General features: G+C 42.4%; 2 protein-coding genes across 2 annotated transcripts in view; one reads left to right on the top strand and one right to left on the bottom strand.

Moving 5' to 3' along the window:
* The window catches only part of mars1 (methionyl-tRNA synthetase 1), a 35,643-nt gene extending 30,625 nt beyond the window's left edge, over positions 1 to 5,018 (top strand). The window contains exons 18-21 of the mRNA XM_079510355.1: positions 411 to 606; positions 2,091 to 2,162; positions 3,473 to 3,604; positions 4,419 to 5,018. Coding sequence (XP_079366481.1) covers positions 411 to 606; positions 2,091 to 2,162; positions 3,473 to 3,604; positions 4,419 to 4,568 — 550 coding nt within the window. The 3' untranslated portion in view covers positions 4,569 to 5,018. The remainder of the gene's footprint in view (positions 1 to 410; positions 607 to 2,090; positions 2,163 to 3,472; positions 3,605 to 4,418) is intronic.
* A 118-nt stretch (positions 5,019 to 5,136) lies between these two features.
* ddit3 (DNA-damage-inducible transcript 3) lies at positions 5,137 to 9,916 on the bottom strand. The gene is made up of 4 exons (XM_079510378.1): positions 9,780 to 9,916; positions 8,079 to 8,141; positions 7,259 to 7,467; positions 5,137 to 7,019 (listed from the first exon to the last, which is right to left on the bottom strand). The coding sequence occupies exons 3-4, from the start codon at positions 7,412 to 7,414 to the stop codon at positions 6,225 to 6,227; spliced, it is 951 nt and encodes a 316-aa protein (XP_079366504.1). The 5' UTR covers positions 7,415 to 7,467; positions 8,079 to 8,141; positions 9,780 to 9,916; the 3' UTR covers positions 5,137 to 6,224.
* Between the last annotated feature and the right edge of the window lie 4,576 nt (positions 9,917 to 14,492).

Here is a 14,492-nt window from a genome sequence, read left to right as displayed (position 1 = left end):
TTACGGCGGGGGACATACAACATATGAAATACGGAGATACGAGGTTTCTGCCCGATATCGACGATCGGTATCTTACAAATTTCTAAGTGTTGCAGTTTGTGAACCGTCACCCAGATTGCATGTGCAATTCTCACTCTCCGTTATAACACAGAAGACTCAGCCGTCCTCTGTTGAAATACAGAGAAATATTCATGAATGTCAGTGCTTTCGCTCAGGATCGGTAAATGTGGGAAATGAGCAGGGGGGGTAATACAATCTCAATAAGAAAAACGTTACGTTCATATATTACTTTACTTACGCCAAGAATAATGAGCATCAAGTTGTCATTTCTGTCCCAATTAGAAGGGAAAATATCTTTTGAAATTTAAGATGTGACCAATTGATGTCTCTCTCTCTCTGGGCGTCTGCAGGCAACGTGCAGGCACAGTGACCGGTGTGTCTGTGAATATTGCGTGCTTGCTGTCTGTGATGATGTTGCCATACATGCCGACGGTCAGCCAAACCATCAGAGATCAGTTCAATGCCCCACAGGCGTGCATCAACACCATTCTGCAAGGTACAGGCAGTTTCGTCTGTACCCTGGCTGCTGGCCACCGCATTGGCACTGTGAGTATGGCCCTAGCGCACACACACACACACACACACACACACACATACACATACACATACACACACAGCACATTTAAACAGCAGCATCTGAATTGAATTTACACTTGCAGGGCACTGCGATTACAGTATTAACCACTTATGCACTATTTATTGTATACTTTGGATGTTTTCAAAATAGCCGATAATCCGATATGGTAGCTCAAGCTTGTAGATCTGCTATTTTGTAAAGATAAAAAACAACATTTTGGTATGCCAGGGTGAAAATGGTTAAATCAATGCATTCCGCTAGAGGAAGCTCACGTGCACGATATCCTAGCCATTATGTCTTGGGAGACAGTCGCGGCGCATGGAGTTTCTCTCAGGCCATTTGTCACTAAATTGTGGTGACATGTTTTTGTGGTGACACCTTTCTCCATCAGACTGTTGACATGTTCTCTGTTCTACCGAGTTCTCCAGAAAGGGAAGTGGCTTATGTTGTTCGTTCGTTCTGCCCTACGAAGCCAAGGGGGAAGAACGGCACAGCGAATCAAACAGAAATAACTAAATAAATAAGATGTATAATAATAACTAAATAAATAAGCTTATAAGAAATATCGTTCTAATTGTTTTTTCGAGGTATGTGTTCATCCCCCAAAATCATAATGCCTGGGTTGACCTTTTGAGAACAATAATTATGTCAATGTGTTGTGTCCAAAAGTGTGGTTACTGCAGCACTTTGGCTTTTTAGGGCAGAAAGATTTTGTTCTCTTCACATCAAAAAGGTCACGTGCAAGTCATCTCTTCTCACAACACGTTACACATATCAACATATCACATATCAACCTCCATTGTCAACTGCCATGACTGATCTTAGGGTTGCACGATTAATCATTCATGATACAGTATCTGTATCAAGCCTTACAAAATAATTTTGTCAAATCGTTATGGCGACATATCCTGATATTGTTTAGCCAGTATTTCATTTTATAATGTTTATTTTTGAATGTGAGGCTGAAAATTCATTTTTTGGATGATTGAAGGTTGCAGATTCAATAGTGTCTTCTGTAGAAGCCTTCAAAAGGGTCAAAGTGTAGAACAAATAAAAGCATACAAGCTGAAAATATGTTAAGTAAAAATGAATGTTACATCTATATTTAAGTTCTTTAACTAATATGTGTTAAAATAATTCATCAGTAGGCCTACTAATCAGAATCCACTGTTTTGTCTGAATCTGTACTCTGAATCACAGTTACTGTATAATATCGGGCGTACGGTAAACCCTACTGGAAGGCAGCTTGTATTGCAATATCGCTATCAATCGATTTGACCATGCAATGAATCGGTTATTGAACACTGTTGGTCCTCTTTGTTCCAAGAGGAACATAGAGCCTGTATTAGTCAGTCAGTTGTGCGACGGCCCTCTGCGTCATTCAATGTTGTTGGATCTTGTTGTTGTTTTTAATATTCTGTTTAAAATCTCATTTTAATATTTCTCTCCCCAGGTCAGTCCTTTGTTCCAGAAACTAGAGCCAGACCAGATTGAGGCTTTGAAGAAGAGGTTTGGTGGACAGCAGGTATTTGACATTAATAATGCATAATGGCATGCATAGGGTGCTCAGTCAGGGTTGATAAGATGAAGGTTGACTATTTCCGAATAATGAAATAAATATAATAAGGATATACCGTGACGCTTTAACCCATGAGCCACAGGCTGTCATTTTGAGTCAATTTATTGTAATTTGAAGTGTCTGTCTGGTAAAATGAAAGCGAAAGGGAAAGCAAACCATGAAAATGTAAATGAAGTAGCATGCAATCTTGCTAGAGCAGTGTTTCCCTAACGTGAACCAAAAATGGGTCCGAGATCCGTTAATATCCCTTGTATTTTTATTTTTTTAATTACCTATGCTACAATTTCTTCCCAAAAATATAATTACCAGTATTCATGTTTTTTTGGTTTTTTTTTAAACATAATGTATCTTTAAGTTTGGATCCAGGGGAGACAACAAATTCCTAGGGATGCACCGAAAGGGAAATTCTTTGCCGAACATTTGGCCGAAAACCGAATACCGAATATCCGAATATGATTAATACATATCTTTTTTCCTAATTACTACCATTGCTGTCATGGCCGCACCTTAAAGCTACCTGATTTATGGCAAAATAAATGGTTATGGCAAAACTTAACTTAAATAATAATCACTATTATGGGTCCATAAAACATTTATACAGCTCTTTTTAAAGTATTAATTGCATACACTATTCGGTGATATATTTTCTGCCTATTCGGGCCGAAACCGAATAGGCCGAAAATGCATTTTTAGCCATTTTCTGCCGAATATTTTCTGCGGCCGAATATTCGGTGCATCACTACAAAATTCCCTTTTGGTCTCGGAACGCCTGTGCTATAGAAAAAAAGGACAAATCTGTACATCCAACACCTATGTGTCGATGTAAATTTTCTCCTCAATCCTTCCTGCCTCTAGACTGAGGATGAACCCCCTGTAAAGAAGGAATCCAAGGTGGTATGTGTGTGTGTGTGTGTGTGTGTGTGTACCGTATGTGTGTGTGTGTGTGTGTGTGTGTGTGTGAAAAGCCCACTTTAATGCTGCTGTAGTTGTTCATTAACCTCCACATGCACTAACATTAGCGATTTCATTTCACCTAACGCTGTTAAATTTGTGACGCATTTCACACATCCCGCTTTCCACCTGCGATTGCTTCAGTTCATACAGTCACGACTCACCAATCGGGTCGCCATTGTCGCTGATGAATGGTTATCATTGGAAAATGAAATGCATAATATCTTGGGGGGGTTGGGGACAAATAGCTTTTATAAATTAGCCTTTTGAACTGAATATCATTGTCTGTTAATTTCCACCCGCAGACAAAGCCACAGAACGCCGCTGAGGCTACGCCAGCGGCTGCGCCAACCCCGGTCACTACTGCCACAGTGACGGCGGTGAGCGGTGGCGACCCAGAACGAGCCAAGCAGCTCACAGAGGCCGTGGCCCAACAGGTGAGATCCCTGGCTGGTGCCATGCTGAGCCAATCATTAAATAATTGACTTGACAAGAGTGCTATTGTGTCCAAAGGTTAAATTAAAGACAATGTCCATTGGTTAATGACAAAAAACATTATTGCCACATTGCTGAATTTGATAACTCAATATCGTAATAAAGGTGATGGGTCGCACACACCAAGACGGCATTTTAGTTTTTATTCTTTACAACATTGAATGACGTTTCGGCCATGCAGCCTTCATCGTGCGGCCATGCAGCCTTCATCGTGCGGGCCATGCAGCCTTCATCGTGCGACCCGTCGCCTTTATTACAATATTGATTTGAACGGGTAACGCACTATAAGCCAGACCGCGGTGGTCACAAGAAAGATTATCTGAATTTGATTACTCGAAATGCGTTGCGAAGTAGTCTGCTGCATTTACGTTATAGTCAAGCCCGAAAATGCTGTAAATCTTATGTATTTAAAAGTATTCTTTTTTATATACGTGTTTTTTTGTTGTTTTTAATTGGAAATTATATTGTTTTATTTTGGACACCAAAGAGGTAACACCAAACACCAAATCAGAAGCTGTAAATAAATGAATAAATCCCTTAAAAGGTTTGAATCACAGAAATGTAAAGCTTGGAATCAATCACCGGACTTTGACTGATCATCAGATCCGCCATTTGGCGATTCATTCGACGGCGGTTCCCTCAGTTAATCACTAACTAGATAAGGAAGAACTTAGTCAGCCTCCGTTTTTATGTCCAACTGTGTTCCAAGTTTTTCTTTCTCTGTCAAGAGTTTCATAACTGGGTTATCTATTGCAGGGGGACAAGGTGCGAGCGCTGAAGGCCCAAAAGGCAGAGAAGGCCGTGCTCACGGCGGAGGTGGCCATACTACTGGACCTAAAAAAACAGCTGGCTTTGGCAGAGGGGAAGAGCCCTGAACCGGCACAGCAGAAGGGCAAGAAGAAGTGAGATATTAAAGCAAATTTAAAATGACCCGAAGAGGTTAGTCAGAGCAAGGGGAAACTATTCATGTTACATTGAAGATTTTAGGCATACTGGAGAATGAACAAGATGTACACTAAGAGAGAGATGAGGGTATTAAGGCAAAGCCGTGAAAGGATCTGAGACAATGTGGATCTGAGACAATGTGGTATTGGCACTAATGAATAGGACTAATGAACTGCTGGATAGGCCGACGGGGAATGAAAGCAGACAGAGAGTCAAATTAATACATCTAGAGAATGGGGGGGATTTTTGCAAATCCATTCACCAAAAGAACCTGATTTTATACTCTCTGTGACCAAGTCTGCGTACCGATATATTTTGTTGGGTGGTGTTTTTTATACCCTTGGAAAATTATTCTTATGCCTTTCCTACAAAAATCCTGTCTGAGCAGGAAAATAAAGTCATCAAATCAAAGCACATTTTTCTTTTTCTGAATTTGAATTTAACCTTTTTTCCCCACTCACAAATGTCTTAATTTATATACAAGCAGCAATCAAATAAGCATTGCAAGAAACAGATCATTTCTCAATTTTTTTTTATTGCAAATTTGAGAACTACTGTACAGTAAATAACAAAAGTAATGGTTAAATACAATGTTTATGCAGCTGATGGGAAAAGGCCATGCAAGTTATCCTACTGTATGGTTCACACATTTCTGTGTATAGAAGGACAAAGTAATGCTTTGACTACAGGATATACATTGATATGTTACAGTAAAACTGAATATAATACAGGATTATATAAAAATAGTATCTATCAGAATAAAACAGTAGATATTGAATATATAATTCTACTGCAAAGATTCAATTTGATAGAAAAAGGTCAGAATAGAAAGAATAGGCGGGTTCTAGTCATCTCTAAAAGCACATAACACAAGCCACGAGTTATACAAAAAGAACGCTAAGAAATTGTCATTTCGCTCCTGAAGTAGGTCATTCTTTCATACTCACACTCACTGTACTGGGCACTTGTCAAACTTTTTTTTCCTGAGCTCCACCATGAATTGGGGGGCAAGAAATCACTGCTAGCCAAGTAGCCATTTGCAGCCCTTAAACATAAAGCCAACAGGATTATTATAATTTAGTGCAAGATGGTGGGTGGGATGGAAGGGTGACGATGAAATGCTCTTTCTACGTTCAGGTCAACTTTCCTTTCTGCCTTCTGTTCAAATCACTGAAAGTCCAAACCCCACAATTGGCAATGCTTTTGTTCTTCAACGGGATTCTAAAATATTACATTTTAAAACCCGCTCATCAGAGGCATCGTTTGATTTGCCCTCCAAGCTTTCCTTTCTTCCGTTTGCCTTTACATGCAGTGTATCTTTCCGTTACGCTTGCTGCAATGCCGCTGCAGCTCCTTGTCGCTGTGGCTTTTCTTGTCTTGACTTTCATCATTCCTTTCTTCATTCTCTCAACCTCTATCACTTTTCTGCTCTGAATTATCTGGCTTCTCCTGTCAGGAAAACAAAAAACCTACAAAACTTTTTGGTTATGCATCACTCCTTATCTACAGAGGCATTTCATGGCCACCATGTTCCACCTCCACCCCATCACTGCCGGTACCAATTCTTTAGGACATGTCCTCTCTTTCTCTCAGCGCTCCTTCCTCCATCCACACTCTTCATTTCCTGGTATTGACTAGTCTCTCAATCAGGGCTCGGCGCGTCCTCTGTACCTCCTCCCCGAGCCTCTCGATCTCAGATTTCAGACGCTCGTTCTGCTCGGTCAACTCCTGCACCTTCCTCTCGTTCTCCTGCTCCCTCTCCTTCCGGCTCTTCTTGGTGGCCGAGGGCGACGAGGAGGAGCGCGCCCCGGAGGAGGCAAACGAGGACAGGGCGGTTCCGCTGCCGCTCGTGCTCCTCTTGCGCTTCCCCAGGCGGGAGGACGGGTAGGCGGAGGGAGAGGACGCGGGCGAGGAGGGCGACGAGCAGACCCGAGACGGAGACTGGGAGGCGGACGAGGAGCTGGAGGGAGAACCGGGAACGTAGGGCAGCTCCTCCTCGCTGGCCGAGGGAGACGCCGGCTGGGTGAGCTGGTGGTGGTGGTGTTGAGGGTGCTGCTGGTGGTGGTGAGGATGATGATGATAAGCGCCACTGACGACCACTCCGCTCGCGTCCACCGTCCCCACGCCTCCCTCGCTCAGCAACTCGAAGAACTCGGGCGGCAGCAGGTCACCACTGCCTCCTCCAGAACCGTCACCCTCGCTCCTGCTCTCGCCCTCCACCCGCCTCTCCTCACTGGCGGCCGGACTCGAAGAGGAGGATGAGGAGGAAGACGAGGAGGAGTTGTGATGGTGAGGCTGGGTGCTGCGGACCTCCTCAGTCACCCTCTGGACGCTCTCGCCCCACGTCTGGCTGCCGTCCGTTAGCCACGTCAGAGAACAACTCTCCAGCACGTCCAGGAACTCCGGTTCTTTCTACAAACGAGATACAAGGAAAAAGGAGAAAATATAAAAAACGAAACCGTTTAAAAATGTCACGTTAAATGTCAAATAGATGTCACACATAGCAATTATTTCTTCTTCACACCGTTAAAAATAAGCAAGTTAAAAAGTAAATGGGCAGATTTTAAGTCATGCAGGACAAAATCAAAAGATGAATGAAATGCATTATAAAAGGTTTGACGACGCGTTGGCCACTCAACCAAACTACTGACCTCGGTGCATGGGGGGGCCCGCGTAAGCTTTGCCCCACCCGCGTCGGATCCCAGAATATCCTGCAGGTCCTCATACCACGCCTCTAACTCTGCACCACACAACGGCCCCACGCCAGGAGGGTACGGCGGGGGCAGGTGTAGCCACTCGGCAGTCATCTCGCCACTCAGTCACAACGCACAGATACACGGCCACACGGTTCACACTGGACCTGAGTGGGCGGGTGGGCGTCGGTAAACCAGTGGTTGAGTGAGAGAGAGAGAGAGAGAGAAAGATCGGAGAGGGAGGGAGGGAGGGAGCGAGAGGGATGAGAGCGTCATCATATTAGTTGATTGACATATCATTATTATAACTCCACCTTGTTCAGTATATCTCCTGTACTGCAGCTACATGTAGGGTTGTATTTGGTGTGGTGATTAATCATTGTATGTGTAGGGGTGAGAATACTGTGAACGGCCTTATTCCTGGATAGTTCTTTAACTTTAAGGAAGAAACCTCAAGCTGGACCAGTCAAAGTAAAGAATAGTTGTGTGTGTGTGTGTGTGTGTGTGTGTGTGTGTGTGTGTGTGTGTGTGTGTGTGTGTGTGTGTGTGATCCGCTCGTTTGTGAAATGGCAGAACAGTGACACTAAGTGAGCAACTGACTGTACTGCACACCACTAATATAGCTGATAACAGAATTACAAATGAACAAAAAGAGCATGCACACAATGCAGGTATCGGTTATTATAAAACATTTTTCAAGTTAAAAAGGAATAGATTAGGTAAAGGTTGAATGCATGTAACAGAATGGAAAGATTTTTTAATAAGAAAAGCAATTCACCTTCAGAAATTCTCTTAATCAAGTCTGCCAAATTGTTGTTGGAGATAATTTGTCCCAACAATTCTAGAAAACAGAAAAATACATCATTAAATTAACAAACTGTTTTTTAATCAAATATGTCTTTGTGTGATATGACTCTGAAATCTGCTGAGATTTCATAATGAAAATGATGATTTGCACAAATACAGCACAAGCCCCAGCTGGAAAAGGGTAATTTAAAAACTGGCAATTCAGTGGAGATAATATAAAATGTAACTCAGTACTCAGGAATCCATTTGATAAATGGGTATGGAGATGAAAAAGAAATCAGGTCATTGATGTTTCATGTAAACAAAGGAGGAATGTTCTCTACTGCGCCCCCTGCTTTCTACAATTACACACACACACACACACACACGCGCACACAGGATCGATAAACAAGTCGCCCAAAGCATGGAGTAAAAATCTAGACGCTGATGCATACGGCTCTGTCCAATCAATCGTTAATGTCAGTTTAAATTATCGATTGCTTCCTTTGCACACTGTATCAAATCATTTAAATGAAGCCAACCTGTTGTAAGACAATGATCCTGAAAAACAACGATAGTGATTTTGTTTTTCCGCCCTTTCTTTCTTTTTGGAGACATGACAGGAGGATAAAACAAAAGCACACAAAGCATTGACTGTTGTTGGTAGGCTATAGTTGTCTTGTTCATATAAATAAAATCAATAATCCTTTTACTACATCACGTTTATTAAAGTCTCCAGGAGGAACACGCGGCTGCCACTTCTTCACATGACATCAAATAATCTCAATAATAATTAAATCATTTGTAAAATTGTAATTCATATGACTGTCAGAGGTGGCTTGAGTTCATGTCCACTGTTTATACTCCATCGCGCGAGGGGCGTGTTGCTTGGCGAAAAACAACAGATCATCTGCGCCTGCATAGGCTTTGTAGATCTGTTATTTTCGGCAAGCAACGCCGTCGTACCGCGGCGTATAAATCCGGCTTTAGTCAAGACAATTACGTCATGGAACCGAAGTCCAGCAGTAGGAGGAGAATCAGGAGATGGGCGAAACAAAAGCCAGCGTTCATAGTTCATACTATAATGAAAAGAACAAACAATATGTATTGAGTGAAACTGGTTTGCAAAACGTGTCAGGAATTCCACAATGAAAACAAAGTCGTTGTCTTCCTCCTTGTGCTCGGGGTCAACCTACCAAATAATATAGATCAAATTAAAACTTGTTACTGTGTGGTGTAATTACCAATAATTAACACTAATCACTCCAAAGTGGCAAGGCATAAGGCATGTCATTAAAATGACATGTCACAATTAACGTTGACGTGTGTGTATGTGTGCGCGCGCGCGTGTGAGAGCTGCTGCTGAACTGGCTGGCTGGCTGCACGAAAAAAGCGTCCCCAAACTTATCCAAACTCGTGGCTTGGCAACTATCCGTCAGCAGAGCAGACGCGCAGCCCAGAGAGACAAAAGGTATAAAACACACTGTACTGTACACACATGAGTGATGTGGACAACTGTATTCTAAAAATGGACGTGGGACAGGTGCCAAAACATGAACATACTTTTCCTAATGCACAGCGAGGCTCCCAGCCTCCCAGAGCGCTTCACAGCAAAAAGAGCAAAACTCTCCAGAGTCCCACAAAACACTTGACAGTCGTCACAGAAATTACACTATAAAATATTTCCACTTACCCTTTTTCTTTTATTCGTTCGCCTTCTCGACTGTCTATGATTCGGAGAATGTAGGTAATATTTTAGTAAGGATTGGTGATAGCTCATGTTAACCATTGTTCAGTCTTTGTGGCTGAATGTGATTTTTCGGAAACTCCCGGCCGTCTTTATATAAGGGGGCGGCCAACCGAACTCTGTGGGAAGGCAGATCCAACTCACAACCTAACATGAGCGCCCTGGAAGTGACTGCAAACTGGCGCGCCGACGCTCCAATCGCAGGCGCGGAGGCGAGATCTTTTGCTTGGTGACATCCAATGGGTGAGCGCGCTCGGGCGAGGAGGCGGGCCCGTGGGCCGTGCTAGTGGTTGTACGGTTGTAGCCGTGTAGTTTGTATGGCCAGTCAATGTGATGCAGTCATAAGACGGCCAGGACGAATTTGGGGCGTATGGGAGTCACATGAAAGGAATGATGCAATGCTTGGCAACCAATTTCTAGTCGGGGATAACACCAGCAGAATCAGAACATGTTTTATTAAACAGTATTGGCTCTAACAAAAAAGAAAAAAGAAAGGGGGGGAAATAAGAATCTAAAAATAATACTTGATATGCATGGATTTCTTATTATGTCGAAGAAATGTTTGTTCCATTTGTAGGCAGGTCGACCTACAATACATTTTCTTGAATAAATAATTTTATTATTGCAAGAAAGTTAAATGCACATTCCAATTAGCCTAGCTCTGAAAATTATTATTACATATATTGTTTTACTCATTTGAAAAAAATATTTCCATTTACGTTTTACACCTGTTTTCACGTCAAGTGTAGCCTATGTGTACTAGCCTATCTCAATGTTGGCCTTGGCAATGGAAAAAGTCAGCTCACCAGTTAATTTGTTTAAAATGTAGCCTGCCCTTTTAAATAAAAAAAGAAATGCTTTTAAACGGACCATATAACCTATTGCCAAGGGGACAATTAGGCCTATAATTTATTTGTGGGTTATTTATGCACCCCTTTAAAAAAAACAAGGCGACGACGGCATTATAATTACCCTCAGACATAGACATAGAGATATCAAAGCGCAACTTCAAGCGGGGTGTTTCCTTTCCATCACCAACACTCCGCTATTCTGATGCTTTCTTATCAATTCATTCAGTGTTGATGATGAAACATTCATTCTAATTAGCCTGGGATCAAAACTTTTTTCATTTCATGGGCGTTATTTTTATTTATTTAGAACCGTGAGATCTTTATTTTCTTTTGTATCATTCAACTTTTTCTTTAATTTCCACGATTAAACATGACAAAATAACACTTCTCTTTTTTTTCCTTTCCTTTCTTTTACTTTTTAGACCTTGGCCGCTCTTTTCAGAACAGACTGTTTTTAATCTCGCGGTAACCCTTTTTGACACTTGCGTCCTAATCCCAAACTCAGCACACAATTGTTTTTTAAATGCACGGTGCTCAAACATGCGCTCCTCAGCCTACATAGCAACAGCGCAAGTAGCGAATAGAAACCTTAAACACTGTCTCTAGGACCCTGCTGAAGGAAGCACCGTCAACGCGTCACTACTTGAGGGTCTGTTGCTGAGTAGTTCAGCAGCAGCATACTTTCTCTACCCCCCCCCACCAGCACCCCACCCAACACCACCCCTCTGTCTGTTTATTTTGCCAGTCCCACTCCCGTCGTCTGCCTTGTATTCATTATAAAACATTGTTTACAACCAGCAGAAGTAGGTTGCGTGGCTGTGTGTAGTGGTTTTAATGTGTGATTATGATCATGGTCCCTGATGGTCCAGTTGTTGTTTTATAATATAATTGATGCTCTTTTTGAGATAATGCATTATACAAAATAACCGATAAGGTAATTATCAAAGTGATAAGACAATAACACACGATGCTGAGTTGTATCTTTTTGTCTTTGTATCACTTTCTTAGTTGATTGGGGTCAAACACTCCACTGACAGAATGTAAACAAGTGCTCTGTCTTTGCTATCATTCATACACCCATTGATCATTGTAACAGAGCCACTGATGCTCTTGCATCATACACAATGACATATCCACAGTTGAAGTAACACAATCTTGAATCCTTTTCTCTAAATAAATGTTGCCAGCCTAGTTATGGCTTAAATATTTATTTTTTAAAAAGAAAGAAAAAAAAAGACATTGATTACCATTTAGAGAACAGTCAGAGTTGTGTGTGCGCTTTGCCGCAGTGCCGCTGATTCGGAATGGGTGTGAGTGTAGTGGACGAATTTGGAACCAAAATATAAACATTTAATCGCTGTTTAGTGTCATTACTGGTACTGCTTACTGTAAATCAACTGCAGGCTATTGTTTGCTTTTTTTTCCAGGCAGAATAACACTGGAGAACTTCCTACAAACAACTAACAGCTCTTCCTTTTAATGTCCTGTGCCCTTGGTCAAAGCCCCCATGCCCTGCCCAAATACACACACACACACACACACACACACACACACACACACACACACACACACACACACACACACACACACACACACGCACACACACACACACGCACATTGTACCAGCTGTCGGAATCTTTCCCCTGTATCACCATTCACCCAAGACCAAGTGATACAGCTGTTGATATAATCGTGATGATGCACTGTTAGTGTTAGTGCATATGTGTTTCCCCTGGTCCTGTCGGACCCTACCCTAAGGTTCCTGGTAACCAGCAGAGAGAGAGAGAGACAGACAGACAGACAGACAGACAGACAGACAGACAGACAGACAGACAGACAGACAGACAGACCCACAGCCCCCTCCACATCTGTCTGAGGAGTTTTAAAACTGGGCTCTCATTTTGTGAGATGGAATCTACATTTTGGGAGGTTCTGTGGGAGACATTTTCCCATACACATTAATTGTACTTTAGTCATGAAATGCTATTGATCATTTTGTTTTTTGATTGCCAACATAAATACTGGTGTGTGCAGTTATGTCAACAATATTGTGTCATAATGCTTTTGTGCGCCGTGGTCTAATTTCAAATTTTATCAAATCTGTTGAGGACAATTATGCAAATCTGTCTCCCACTGACTTTTTTTCTGACTTGTATGCAGCGACACACTCCTTTCACACACGTTTACATTTATTTCTGTGTGTGTGTGTGTGTGTGTGTGTGTGTGTGTGTGTGTGTGTGTGTGTGTGTGTGTGTGTGTGTGTGTGTGTGTGTGTGTTATGGCGTGTTATAACCACCTAATCATACCCTTCTTGAAATACTGTTTTAACAGTTACATTCCATATCCACTTGTTGTTGGCTATGTTTGGCGCTCCGGGAGATGCTTAATCTTATTAGTCTGTTAACCCTTCTACACCTCCTGTCCCTCCCTATCCTTCTCTCTCGCCTCACCCCCTTCTTCGCCCTTTTCCCTTCGTTCATTCGCTCCTCGTCCTCAGTCTGCCCCACAACCGTATCCACCCTCCTAACTTCTGCCTCCGCTCTCTCTCTCTCTCGTTGTGACAAGCACTTCACCTGTCCAGGGCCATTGAGGAAACCTGCCATAATGGGAGATACAGGACCTCTTCTTTCTCCTTGTTCTGAACTTATTCTGACCTCACTTGTTGTTGTTGTTGTTGTTAAGGTTGTGAATGTTGGTTTTAATTTGTAATCTGATCAAGTTATTGCATAAATTAGTAATCAACATTATAATCCAGTGATCCACTCTTTAGTTTGAAATCACTATAGTATTGCATTCGTTTTGTAAATTATATATTGATTACTTGGCCTCAGAGTAACAACATACCGTAAACGGCGTAAACAGTTTATCCCAAATTAAATAAATGTAAGTAAATGTAAGACAGTAAATTAATTGCCATTTTATATAATTGCAAGTCTATCTCAAAGATAGAAACTAAAGAAAAATAAAATAGGCAAAAAACAAAATGAGAGGATTGAGCGTAGAGCACTAAGAGCAGTTTATCTGTCAGCGAGACAGATATTCCAGGTTCTACCTCCACCCTCCTCCAAGCCGTTTCCCTATACCTGAACCAGAACCAGGGAGTATAAGTAGAGACACTCCCCTCAGTTTCCCTATACCTGAACCAGAACCAGGGAATATAAGTAGAGACACTCCCCTCAGTTTCCTCGCTGCAGCCAAGTATTCCTGTCTGGTAAATGGTAAATGGTGCATTTCTAGCGCCTTTATCCAAGACGCTTTACAGAGATTGTGCATCACACACACACACACACACACACACACACACACACACACACACACACACACACACACACACACACACACACACACACACACACACACACACAGATTCCAGGGGAAACCATGTAAGGCACCAACCAGCACATCAGGAGCAATTAGGGGTTCAGAGTCTTGCTCAAGGACACTTCGACACTGTGGGGGAGCCTGGGTTTGAGCTCATTCGGTCACCATTCGGTCACTCTACCCCTGAGCCACTGCCGCCCCCTGTCTGAAGACGTGTAAAGCCTATATTTGCCTTGGCCAAGAAGTGTGGAGTTGAGTGTTGGGGAGGCAGAGGTGAGGTGTGAGGGACAGTCAGAGGACAAGAAGGGGGAATTCCTGTTTGGCTGACAGTCTCTCACATGGGAAACTCAGGTGTGTTTTGGTGGTTAGGTGGTACACGTACATAGTAACACTGACATCACACCAGCAGTCAGAGTCATGATGCTGCTGGCTTGAATTCAGTGTAAAATGCTGATACAACTCAGTAGAACAATTTCTAGTTAGGAGT

This window comes from Electrona antarctica (assembly GCF_951216825.1).
Source record: "Electrona antarctica genome assembly, chromosome: 9".
NCBI classification, from domain to species: domain Eukaryota; kingdom Metazoa; phylum Chordata; class Actinopteri; order Myctophiformes; family Myctophidae; genus Electrona; species Electrona antarctica.
This window is presented reverse-complemented; position numbering and strand designations above follow the sequence as displayed.